This window comes from the organism of the source record quoted next, unplaced genomic scaffold (genome assembly GCF_019419815.1).
Source record: "Pyrus x bretschneideri cultivar Hongxiangsu unplaced genomic scaffold, Pyrus_bretschneideri_v1 Contig41, whole genome shotgun sequence".
NCBI classification, from domain to species: domain Eukaryota; kingdom Viridiplantae; phylum Streptophyta; class Magnoliopsida; order Rosales; family Rosaceae; genus Pyrus; species Pyrus x bretschneideri.
In genome coordinates, this window is record NW_025999735.1 from 1,860,791 (window position 1) to 1,873,327 (window position 12,537).

Here is a 12,537-nt window from a genome sequence, read left to right on the forward strand (position 1 = left end):
CTTCCTGCATTTACCCAAACAAAATTTAATAGAATACATCACTCTTCTGTACTTCATGGAAAAGAAAAATCATCCCTTTGCAACAAGGCATCAGTAACTACACACAAGTGAACTTTGTGGAATTCTTTTTGGAGGAGGATGTGATAGAAACCTGCTCCAATAAATCGAAACCACGACAATTACTATAATCAATTCATAATTTAATGCACCACAAAAAACACCACTTATGGATATGAGTGATTCAATTTCAGTAGTAAGAATTAGGGTGGATGGAGAGGGTGGCACGGTAGTAAACTGAAAACCCTGTCAATTATATTCAAGTAAAAGATTAGTATGATAAGGAAATAGGTAATTAATCAAGGATGTAACTAGTTGCCAGTATTATACTCTTTTTTGACAAGTGAGAAAAATAATCATATTAAATGAATTTAAATTAGAGGGAGACGGAGGAATTCGGATACAAGTGGTGAAATATACTAGCCAGCTTGACTAAATCTAAGTCTATGTTACTATTTTTATGCTCAAGGATTGGATTTGAAAACCCTAGCTAGCTGCAAGCATAAGAGTGGAGATCGTTAAAGATGGAGGAGGATGGTGGGCTTGGAAAGGAGAGAGTCATGTCGGAGAAAGACATAATAAAAGCGCCATGTGTGGCAGACAAGGTTGGTGAGAGATTAGAAGGGATTATCTGGGAGGGATGTAAGGGGGGAATTAGACGGTAAAATAATTAACGTGGGATTAGGGTTTGCGAGGTATACAATGTGCAAGCAAACAAAAACCCCTTTGTGGGTCTCTAGCTAGCTAGCTCACTCAGATATCATAAGGTCAATGCCTCAATATTTTTCAATATTATCTTATCATCACACACTCATAATTTCAGAATCTCACGAGAATTTGGAAAATCCAGGGACAAAATATTTTGTTTTTATTACTATTATATATATTATGTGCTTCCAATATGTAGAAAATTTAAGCTAATAAGTACAAACCCTATATTGGTTTATATATATGCATATATGTTCTATTGACTGCTGTACTGTGAAAAATACAAAAAGGTATATAAAAAATTACAAAAATAGAGAGAGAAGAGAACCAAGGAGCGAAGAGGGTGGGGGGAAAGGAATCAGGAAGAGGGTGTCTTTCTCTCTCTAATATTTTTAATCCCGTCGTCTCCGGAGCAGGGAAACCCAAAGGGACCATAGTTTTTGGTGCATTTGATGGGTTTTGACCAGAGAGGGGAGAGAGGAAAGAGAGTGAGGGACCTTGTGCTCTTTCTTTTCTCCTTCTTCTTCTAGTGTCATTTTCCAAGATATACTCTCGAGAATAACCAAACCCAAATACTATAACTTAAGACTTTCTCTCTTTTTTTCTAGTTTTTCTTTCCATGACTTCTCTCTCTCTCTCTCTCTCTCTCTCGAGCATGTCTGTTCCAGAAGATTGCTGTCTTTGTTTGCTTTAGCTCGGTAACCCTTTTAACTTGTTCCTGCACTCAATAATTTGGCCTTCAAAGCACACACACTCAACACTTCAAGCCTTCTTCTTTGTTCTTCTTTAATTGATAGCTAGCTTTCCGCATATTCTTTGGAAAAAAAAAAAAAAAAAAAAAAAGGAAAGAAAGAAAGAAAAAAAGAACCAAATCTCCCCCAAATATCTTGAAGCTCAAAAGAAATTACCTCTACCTTTTTCTTTAATTATTTTCCTCAACTTTCTACACTCACGAAGAAAAGAGAGGCTAGCTAGTATTTGGTTTAGTAAAGTAGTGAATCAGAAAATGCCCTTGGAAGGGATTTTCATAGAACCCTCTACAACCAGAACTACTAGTTCTCAAATTCCTGATCTTTCTCTTCATATTAGTCCTCCCAACACTACTTCCTCTAATTCATCATCAATTTTCAATAATAAAACCACTAATGAACCCCAAAATCCCACTACCCAAGCTCACACTGGGCTATCCCTTGGGCGATGCTTCACCGGCGGAGCTCACGAACAAGAACCACCACAAAACCCATATCAACAACAAAGTTTTCATCTTCACAGTTCCAACAGTCATTTAAGCCACTTAAATCACGGCGTTTCGCTGCTTGATGTCTCATCATCGGAGCGTTTAAGGCCGATTAAAGGGATTCCTGTCTATCATCAGAACCGTTCATTCCCTTTCTTGCCTATGGACAATATTATCACAAGAGATCATCACAAGGATTCCAAGATGTGCTTTTACCCAGGACCTCTTCCACCTTCCTTTAACCATCCTTTTCCTTCAGCTGCCACCCATAACACGCAGTCTACACCTTATTTCGGAGGAGGAGGAGCCACCGGCTTGGAGCCCATGTCAAGATTTACCGGGTTCTCACCAGTGGATGCTTTTAAATCAAACAACCAACTGCACCACCACCACCATCTTCATCATCACAATCAGTATGGAATTGGAGGAGTTGGACCTATTTCTGAGGGTTCTCATCATGGTATTATGAGATCGAGATTCTTGCCAAAGCTACCGACAAAGCGGAGTATGAGAGCTCCGAGGATGCGATGGACAAGCACTCTCCATGGTAGATTTGTTCATGCTGTTGAGCATCTTGGTGGCCATGAAAGTAATCAATTATTCAAACCCCTCTTTTTTACTTCATTTCTTAATATATATTTGGAAAAAAAAATAATAATTCCCTTTTAATTCCTTCATTTCTTGTTCTTAATTTTCTTCTTTTTCTGGCTTAAATTTTTGTTATGATTTTAAGGAGCTACTCCAAAGTCAGTTCTTGAGCTCATGAATGTCAAGGATCTCACTCTAGCTCATGTCAAGAGCCATTTACAGGTAGCAAGCTACTCTCTCTCTCTCTCTCTCTCTCTCTCTCTCCCCCTCTCATGTGGCACGGTTACCAATGCGGAGCTGTGAATGAACGAACGAAAGAGTAGTAAGCTATGATATTTGTATTGAGTTTGTCTGAAACTTCTGGACTACTACAGTACTGTCTTCCCTCTCTCTGTGTCTGCTTTATTTCAGAGTAAATTTTAAAAAACAAATGCATGTCATAAAACAGACAAAAGTAGTCATCATTTCCCAATAATGAAGTATTGTTCATATAATTATTTCCTTATCCAACATCAACCTCGTGATTAATGTGTCGTCCTTCCATCTTTATTAATTCATACATGGAAACCAAGACAGTCCCAGAAGCCCGCGGAGAGAGAAACCTAGCTACAAATTAAGAGATCTGAATTATATTAACTAGGTGATTAATTAATGGGAAGGGGAATAGTTTTATGATTTTTATGTGAGTTTTTATTTAGACATTGAATTTATAATTATTATTAATTAAATAGCCGATGACTTTTGCAGATGTATCGAACTGTTAAGACCACTGACAAGCCTGCAGCTTCTTCAGGTAATTCGTATTGCTAACCCTTTTACCTCTTTTTCTGATTTTTTGCTCCTTTAGCAGCCTTAACTAGTTAACTTTTTCTTACTTATTACCCTTCACTTCACATTAATTTTTTACCGCACAAATTTATAAATCTTTGCTTTCCTTTCCTCCTGCTTTCCTTTCCTTCTGTTATTTATTTTCCTTCTAATTGTACTAAACCCTGTCGTAGATAGATAGAGCTAGCTAGGGATATGTATATCTGTGTGTGTGTGTGTGTGTGTGTGTGTATGTAGTCAACATTTGACCATAAAACCTAGTTAGCTAATACATATATGCACTCACATGCATCCCATGCTTCCATTCCATGAAGACATCATGTCATCATGTCATATACACATAATATTATTGTACCATATTCAAATAATACAATGTACATTGTACATATCGCTTAAATAGAAATAATTAATATGGGTGTAACTTGATTAATTTTGATTTGTTTTCCCTTGACATTAAGGGCAATCGGATGGATCTGGCGAGGACGACATACTCTCTCCGATTAGCAGCGCAACGGATCATCATGGACTACACAATACTCAACAGTTTCCGGAGCAACGAGGACCGTCTGATCAGTCTGTGAGACCAGACGTGGACTACACTTCCAGTACCACTCTTTGGAGTAACTCGTCAAGGTAGAGTCCTCATCACACTCTCTCTCTCTCTCTCTCTCTCTCTCTCTCTCTCTAATGTTATATATACGATGCTATATGTATATATATGCCTGAACTTTTTAATTGTGATTTTTTTTTTTGTTTTTTTTTGTGTGGGGGAACTTAAATTATAACCGTACTGTAGGTGATTCCCTTCTTTGCTTTTGCATGGTACCTTATGTAGCTTAATGCAAAACCACGTCCACCATTTTTTTAAAGAATAAAAGGGTTCCCGGCTGTGGCCAAGCAGCTTTTGCTTTATTTTCTGTTGGTTATTTTCCTCTTTCTTCGTCTTTTCTCTTCTGCAAGATTTTCTTTGGTTGATTAAGAATTCTTATTAAAATATAGCTAAGACTCGCACTGACAAAAATCAAAGTAAGAATAAAACAATATATTCCATTATACAAAATTACAAATAAACTAAAGAAACAATTTTAGATCAATATTCTTTCCTTTAAAAAAAATTCCAGCTCAAATAATCAGATTTGTGGCATCAGCTTTGATGGGTTTTAAAGAAAAAGCAGCAAACACAATCAGAATCGTTAGCTGAGATAACAGAAAGCAAATACAGTTACACTTTTTCTTTTTTCTTGAGAATTATTAATTTAACTTGAGAGCTGTTTCCTTATGTTACTGATATTATAATCTGGTTCTTATTCTTTCCACGAAGACATTGCAATATATGACCAAAAATGTCATTCCCTCTTGCTCTTGCTCCCCACCTTTTTCCGAAGTTCGAATAACTGTATGTATTTTATAAACTGTACTCCACCCTTGACATATCATCTCAAATGTCTTTTGGCTTCTCTTTAACTAAAACAAAAAGATAAAGTCTTATTTTTGTATTTCGTTTTAATAGTTTATTTCTTTGAATAAACTAAATTTAAGAAAATCTCAGAGCAACAAACTCTTGAGGGAAGTGTTCCTTAATTATGCGCACTCATACCGACGTATCATATACCCAATAGTAGCAACTTGAGTCCTGCTAGTTGCCCATACGGCTTTTGGGATGATCTAACTAGGTGCCATATTCGGAGGACAATAACCAATACATGCATGGCAGGAATGTGAAATTTATGGAGACGAAGTATGCGAATGGCGATCACAACTAATAACGGAGAGATATGCTCCAATGCCACTCTTGGCATGTGGATCGACTAGTAGTATAGCCTCGGCATCATGGCTATTAGGTTAGGGAGCTAACTGTAACTTCTATCCCACCAGCTATAGCTACATATACAGGAGAATTACTTGTGGATATGCTACTAAACATGCTCAGACGCACTAATTAACTCAACTCGTTCAACAATTGTAAAGTTAGTTGCAAATAGAAGATCAGTTGGATGAATTGACAAGGGTTTATGCATAATTTATAGAGGATTTAGATGAGTCAATTGTAAAGTTAGATACGTTAAATTGAATTTTGTAATCCTCGCCATGAGTGAGGAGAATAAATCTTTCCTAGGCTTTGATACCATGGTGACTAGAAGATTTAGAGAATGAAAGCAAGCAGATTGAGAAAACCTTTGAAAGAATTGAAAGCTCTATATTTGGTATCTAAGAAGAATGATTACATGGTAGTGATCAGTACATCAATGAGTAGGTATATACCCAGATAGTAAAGCAACCAACTCTTATTAATCAAGAGAGTTAATGAACTAATGCTTAACTAGTTATAACAAAATAGTAATTAACAACTAACTATACGTGCAACTCGTGTTATCAGAAGACCGAAAAATGGCGGGGTATGTGCATTGATTGAAGAAATCCTGAAACTCATTTAAGCTAGAAGAGATCATCTCTTGTGTCACGTCAAGCATGTACGTCATTCTTCTTGTTCCTCATCATGCCCGATTTTGCCTAGTTTTGGGAGAATCCTGGTTGTGGCCCCAGGAATACCACAATCGAATGCAACATTATTCTGTCTGTGCTTTACTCATATGGTAGCTTAAATGGGCTTAGCTAGATACTAAATTAAAGACTAATAAGGCATTTTATTTAGAAAGTTGATGAATGTAAATAAAATTATAAAATGCATAATTTTAGTTCGATATACATTATTATTTCATTATCTGAATCTTTTGGAGCGTCTGCTAGTTATCATAGCTAAGTTCACCAAGTTCATCTTTTAGAGTTCTATTGTATAGTCTATTTTGGAGTATTTGGAATTTACAATAGGTTTATGTGATGTTTCTTATGGTACCCTAGGCTAAACTGTGCACCCGTCATTAAGTTAATCCGTCCTTTACCTTCCTATGTTTGGTAGACTTAACTATTTGGGATTTAGGGTTTGAATTTTGCTAGCTTGTGAGATTCGAGTGTATTGAGAATTCTCCTTTATGAATTGTGCTTAGAGTAGGTAATTATTTGAGAATTCAGGGGACATTATTTCGTTTTCAATTTGTAATAATGTTCTTCTTTTCTGATATTTGAGTTGGGGTTTTCAGTTGTTGAACATGAATATTCTAACAGTGAATATTCAAGCAATAACCGAAAGGAATGGTCCGTACTTTATAAGGATTGCCATGAACCTTTGGAGCGAATGGTTGATGAAGGTTGAGTGTGAAATAGTGGGCCGTGCTTTATAAGAACTAACATGATTGTGAAAATTGTGTTACAAGACAACCACATTTGTGTTAATTATTTGAAACGCCATGAGCAGTTAACAGGTACATCTAATACGGTGTCAGTTTACTCTGTAAATGGCTGGTGGAGGCATAGTGAACCCAAAACTTAGCCTAACGAGTGGCCCTTTTTACTGGAGACCTTCTCCTCAACTTTACGGAAGGTTTAATTTTAGTTGCCATAAAGGTCTAAAAGATTCCACACATGATATAACGGTACAATCTGTTATATATTGATCTTTTGTGCTATATATATCACTTGAAATTTGATTTGAATTTGGTGCTAAAGTTATTTTTCTCCATGAAATTAATCTCAGTAGTAGAGAGGAGTTTCCACATGCTAATTCTCATGACATGGACGGGCAAATACCAGCAGTATCATCCCAATTACAGAAAATGTCTGGTCATAAAATTCAGGTACTAAATCAATGTTTTCAATTTTCATAATCATTTAACCAACTTCAATAACGCCTGTATAGAGAACATCCACCGTACGAGCATTCGTGCAAGAGCATGCATAGTAGCCCATTAGGACCTATAAAAGTTAAAAGTTGTTTCATTTAGATTGACGAAGCTCATTTTTCCTTCTTGCTAGCAAATCTCAGTCTAACGTAGACAAAGTACATAAAAAGAAAAGTTTATGCATACCAACCACACACAAACGGTTAGGAATTTCATATTTGACAACCAAAAAGAAAGTGAGATGTGAGCCCATTTCTTGCCTCTAGACCAAAATAAAGCATAAACTCAAACCCACATTCCACACATTCGTACACTCTAAATGCTGTTGAGAATGAGTTTCCCATTGATGGGAGGAGGGACCTTGCATGGGCTTATAAGAGGTTGGGCTACTCCCCATATTGTCAATTGGTTTTATGGTAGAACCTCAACTTTTTTCATGGTATCAGAACATGTTGTCTCACGTGTGAAGCCAAACGGCCACATGTGCTCCACGTCACCCCGTTGTGTTGTCCACGTGTTAGGCTCGAAGATTCGCCACACGTGAGGGGGCATGTTAAGAATGAATCCCACATTGATAGGAGTGCATGGACTTATAAGAGGTTGGGCTACTTCCCATATTGCCAATTGATTTTATGGTGAGACCTCAATTTTCTTCAAAAGCTAACATGAAATCCTAGCTTCCTTCTGGGCCCAAAAAATTGTATATCCCCTCTCTCCCATGCAATCTTCATTTACTCAGTCCCAAATGGCCACCATCGCCACTGTGCGTCCCTTGCTTGAGGTCATTAAGGCCTCCATTTGCCCGACATACCCACCTTCCACTTTCTGTTTTATACTCATTAGAATCGAAAGCAATTATCTGGGCCTTATAGTACTTGTTTTTGTATTTGTCATCATATGATCTAGTCTGATGAGAGAGAAACACAAAGACTCATAAGGTCGTCCCATCAAAACTTTTCTCCCGCATGGAGCATCTCTTCACATGCACACCAATGCATTTAATGCATAAATTTTGGTATAACATACTCCTGGATGTCTTACAGGAATGTGATTCAGACAACCTGAAGAGCTACTTGGGATCTAATTTTGATACCAGAAATCCAAGCTTGGAGTTCACGTTAGGCAGACCGGACTGGAATGGCAAAGCACATGACTGATTCAGTTTCCATCTTTCCATGGTTTACTTACTCTCTTGGAATCAAAGTGTTAGAAGAGGTTAGTTGAGTTATTTGAGTGGATAGAAATTCTTTTAGGATTTCTATGACGAGCGGCTATATCATATGTAGTTGCTTAAGTTTCATTAGTCCTTTAACTGGGAGTAATCACATAACAATGGTGGTTTGTTTCACCTCCTCAAACCCATTATGGCTATGTATATCCCAGCCATCCATGTCAGCCGGAAACTTGGAATTTTCCTGGTGAATTCCAGCTTTGGTTTCGTGCAAAAATCAGTGTAAGTTAGACGGAAATTCGTGATTTTTGTGTTTGATAAAATGAGAGTTTGCAACATCATACTTGTAACAGTTGGCAGTGGGTTTTTTTCTTTACCAGAAATGCTTGTATTTCATTAGCTTGACATCGTCTTTGTTGTTGCCCAAGTACTTGTTGTATCCAACCATAGTTGGCTGGGCTACTGATAAAGTAACGATTAAAACTCTGCTCTAGCTAATTAGCTATGGTGTTTGTCCCTACCAATTCCAAAATTTTCTTAATCCGGAAGATTTATTTATTTGATTATATCTTCTCTTCCCCATGCAGTTCTAGTGTCGCATGAGGTGATAGCGTACTTTTGGCCATCAAATAAAAAAAATGCGGATTCATTGCTCCAACTAGGGTTGTAAGAGTTCACTTGTTTTTAGCTTATTCAACCTCAATTCGTAATTGAAATGAATTGAGCTAGAACAAAACATAAATTAGGCTCCTTTAAAATTTGAGCCAAGCTTGAACTTTGATATGTTCAACATATATAAAACTCGTAAACAACTTATACTTTTTTGTGATACAGCTTGATTTGGTTTGAGTTTGGCTCATAAATTAATTTCAGTTTATCTTTAGGCTTAAATGTCAAAATGGTCCATGTGTTATATCCCTTTGGCCAATTTAGTTCATGTATTTTTAATTGAGCCAATTTAATTCTAATGTTTGAGAGAGTTAGCCAATGTCATCCTTTTAGTTAAATTGCGGTCAAAATTTTTTCTTAAAATTAGTTTTCTGAATTTATAAGGGTTTTGAATCTATTAAAAAAATTTAAAGTTGATTAGCATATTGTTAATATTCCATAAAAATTGATCAGAATCCTCGAGCTGGTGCCCCAATGGTAAAGGCCAAATTGTGAGGCTTCCTTCAACTAAAAACTGGAGGTCTCGGGTTCGAAACCCGATGCTGGAATGGAAGCTAGACTTGTAGCCAGGGGGAGGCTGAAATGCCTCTATTAGTCTTTCTGGCCCCCGGAAGAGGTGGATAACCGTGGCTTGCCACTAATTGTCCCCCTTTTTAAAGAAAATAAATAAATAAAAATTGAGGAGGAAGATCAGGATATTTCGACAAAGTTGAAGGACTAGAGGAGAGGGATGTTGTGGGAGATAGACTTGGCAATTTCTTATACGACCTGTTAATTCAACCTAAAACGACACAAAAATAACGAATTTCGAGTCAATACGTTAAATAATCAGGTCATTATCGGATCATACGTTGAAAAACCATTATGAACAGGTTCTATTAAGTTTACCCGCAAGTAAACATTTCAACCCATTACAAAAAAAGTTAGTTTGATAATTTTAAACTACTAAAAAAAAAATTCCAAAGCATAGTAGTGACAGTATTCAATCTCACATAAATGAGACTAAAAAAATTCCAAAGCACATTAAAAAACCAGGGACTCTACCGAGTCCAATCCACTAGTGCACATAAGGTTCATATAAAGTAGGGTAAATTACATTTTACCCCCTCGGGTTCGGGTCCAATTTCGATTTCTTACGATATCTTTAAAACATTTCAATTTCATACATCCGTTAGAAAATCTGTTAAGTTAACCATTAAATGATGACGTGACAAATATAGGGTCCCAATTTGTGCTGACGTGGCTACCACATTTGTGCCACGTGGCTAAACACTTAATAAAATTTTTAAAATATTAAAATAAATAAACCACATGGGAATAGTACCTGAGCATCAACCAAAATGGTTCCAGCAGGGACGACATTTGCAAGCCTCAAAGTGCAGCGAAGCAGGATGCTAGGCAGCAAAGCAGGATGCTAGGCAGCAAAGCAGGATGCTCTCCATGCATCATCCCGAAAAGTCCTTTGCAAAAAGGCAGCGAAAGCAGGCTGCTCACTCCAATCCTTTACGGCTGAGTTCGCAACTCGAAGCTTGATCATCCTCTCCACGAGCCACACCAGGTGTTTCCCATTGGTCATTGTGGTGTGGAGGTTGAGCCTCTAGATGGCCTCAGTCTCCTCATGGTCGCTGTGACTCCGGGACTCCTGTACTCCTCCATAGACTTCTTGACGACCTTGAAAGTGGCCTAAAATGCCCGATCCAGAACTCGCTTGACCAGATCTCTGGACCCAAACTTCTGCAGCAATTTTTCGACGAAGGCCTTAACGAACTTCATGCTCGGGTTGTGAATCAATGCGAGGATAAGACCGTACATCATCTCCTCGTTTAAATCGGGGGTTCCAGAAACCCTAGTGATGAAATCTTTGGCATCGTCTTCGCTCAGGTGAGGGATTAAGGCAAGCACTCGAGCTTCATCATCTTGGGTCCAAGGGACGGCCTCTAGGAATCGGAGGCAGAATCGAACGCAATCCTCGAAGATAAGCTCCGAAGCCATCGAAAAGAGGTCGATCATCGTCAACATGGTGGTTATGGCGGAGGCGAGGTTGGGGTGTAGAGGAGTTGGAGGGAAATACGAGCAACAGGGGTCGACAGAACCCGCAGGCTGATGTGGCGGATGACATCAACTTGGTTGGGGCAATGGAAAAGTTACAGGGGAGGTAGGGATGAGGTGGGATGGGATGGAGAGTTGCGAGGAAGGGATCGGTTTTTTGGGGGGTTGCGAAGGAGGAGAGGGAGAAGTGGGTCTGGGAATTCTGGGTTTTTTTTTTATATAATTTTTTTATATTTTTAAATTTTTATTAAGTGTTTAGCCACGTCAGCACAAATATGAACCTCATATTTGTCACATCATCATTTAACGGTTAACTTAACAAATTTTCTAACGGATGTACGAAATTGAAATTAAATAATAAGTAAATGTATAAAATTGAAATGTTTTAAAGATGTTGTAAGAAATTGAAATTGACCCCAAACCTGAGGGGGTGAAATGTAATTTACCCTATAAAGTACCACATCAAGCTCATTTCCTAGATCTAATCCATGAAGCAACTTTATCTTTGTGCAACCTTATTTTGCACGTGATGGAGACAGATTCAGTTTTCACAGGATGTACTCATTTCTTGAGCTCATTACCTTATGGCACCAAGAGCAACACATCCAAAACAAATTATGTGATGCTGAAGATGATATGGAATGTAGTTTCAAATGACAAGTCAGTTTCTAGTCAAACAGTTGAAGGGGGAAACTAAATGAGATTCCAATCTAAGGTCTATATGAAGATTTGAAACTGAGATCTAGACCTAGAATGATCCAAACGTTAAACCAGAAATCATATACTGTAGAGTTGACACACAGATTTAATGCATGAGAAAAGGTTATGCAGCTAGGGTTTCTAGTAAAGAACACAAGAGGAAGCTCAAAACTTTTTAATGCACTTTTAGAAATCTAAACTATCTAACCAATGAACAAATGAAGCCTATGACCCTTTTTTTATGGAAGGCATGAATATTTCAGGGGACCAAGAGACACGTGTCAAGTCAAAAACCAATCTTTACAAAGCCGTTATCAGGAAAAAGTTCTCAATTAGCCCATGTGGGTTGTCTTAATATGTATGTCCAGCTTGAGTGAAAGCAACAAGAAATTTTGACAAGACATGACCACTAGACAAAAAGAAAATTTTAAGCATGAAATGCATATACATGAACAAACCTTTGAGGTGATATGCAACAACCTTGAATATTTGTTTCCAATAACAACAACCGATAATCAGAGTAACTCCTAAAACCTAATTTGAGCATGTGTGGTACAAATTAAAATAATGAATAATGACAAAGAAATTATATAAGTCTAGACTTCACACATATATACGTATACACACATAAAATACATTTTCAAAGGATAAACAATATGTTGTCGTCACTTCATGAAATAAGACAACTCTAGATTTTGTTGGTGAAAAAAACATCCTTGGACTAGTACAGCCATATATTCCACTTAAGTATTTACATTACTGCAATACAATTTCTAGGGTATCCTAATATATAC

General features: G+C 37.4%; 1 protein-coding gene and 1 pseudogene across 1 annotated transcript; one reads left to right on the forward strand and one right to left on the reverse strand.

The window, feature by feature from the left end:
* The first annotated feature begins 1,127 nt into the window (after positions 1–1,127).
* LOC103959463 (transcription repressor KAN1) lies at positions 1,128–8,705 on the forward strand. Its single transcript, XM_009371813.3, is given in 7 exon segments — positions 1,128–2,591; positions 2,736–2,812; positions 3,338–3,383; positions 3,877–4,051; positions 7,011–7,110; positions 8,199–8,240; positions 8,242–8,705. Coding segments are annotated over 7 exon segments (1,296 nt in total). The 5' UTR covers positions 1,128–1,771; the 3' UTR covers positions 8,278–8,705.
* A 1,461-nt stretch (positions 8,706–10,166) lies between these two features.
* LOC103959487 lies at positions 10,167–11,130 on the reverse strand (annotated as a pseudogene).
* Positions 11,131–12,537: the final 1,407 nt, after the last annotated feature.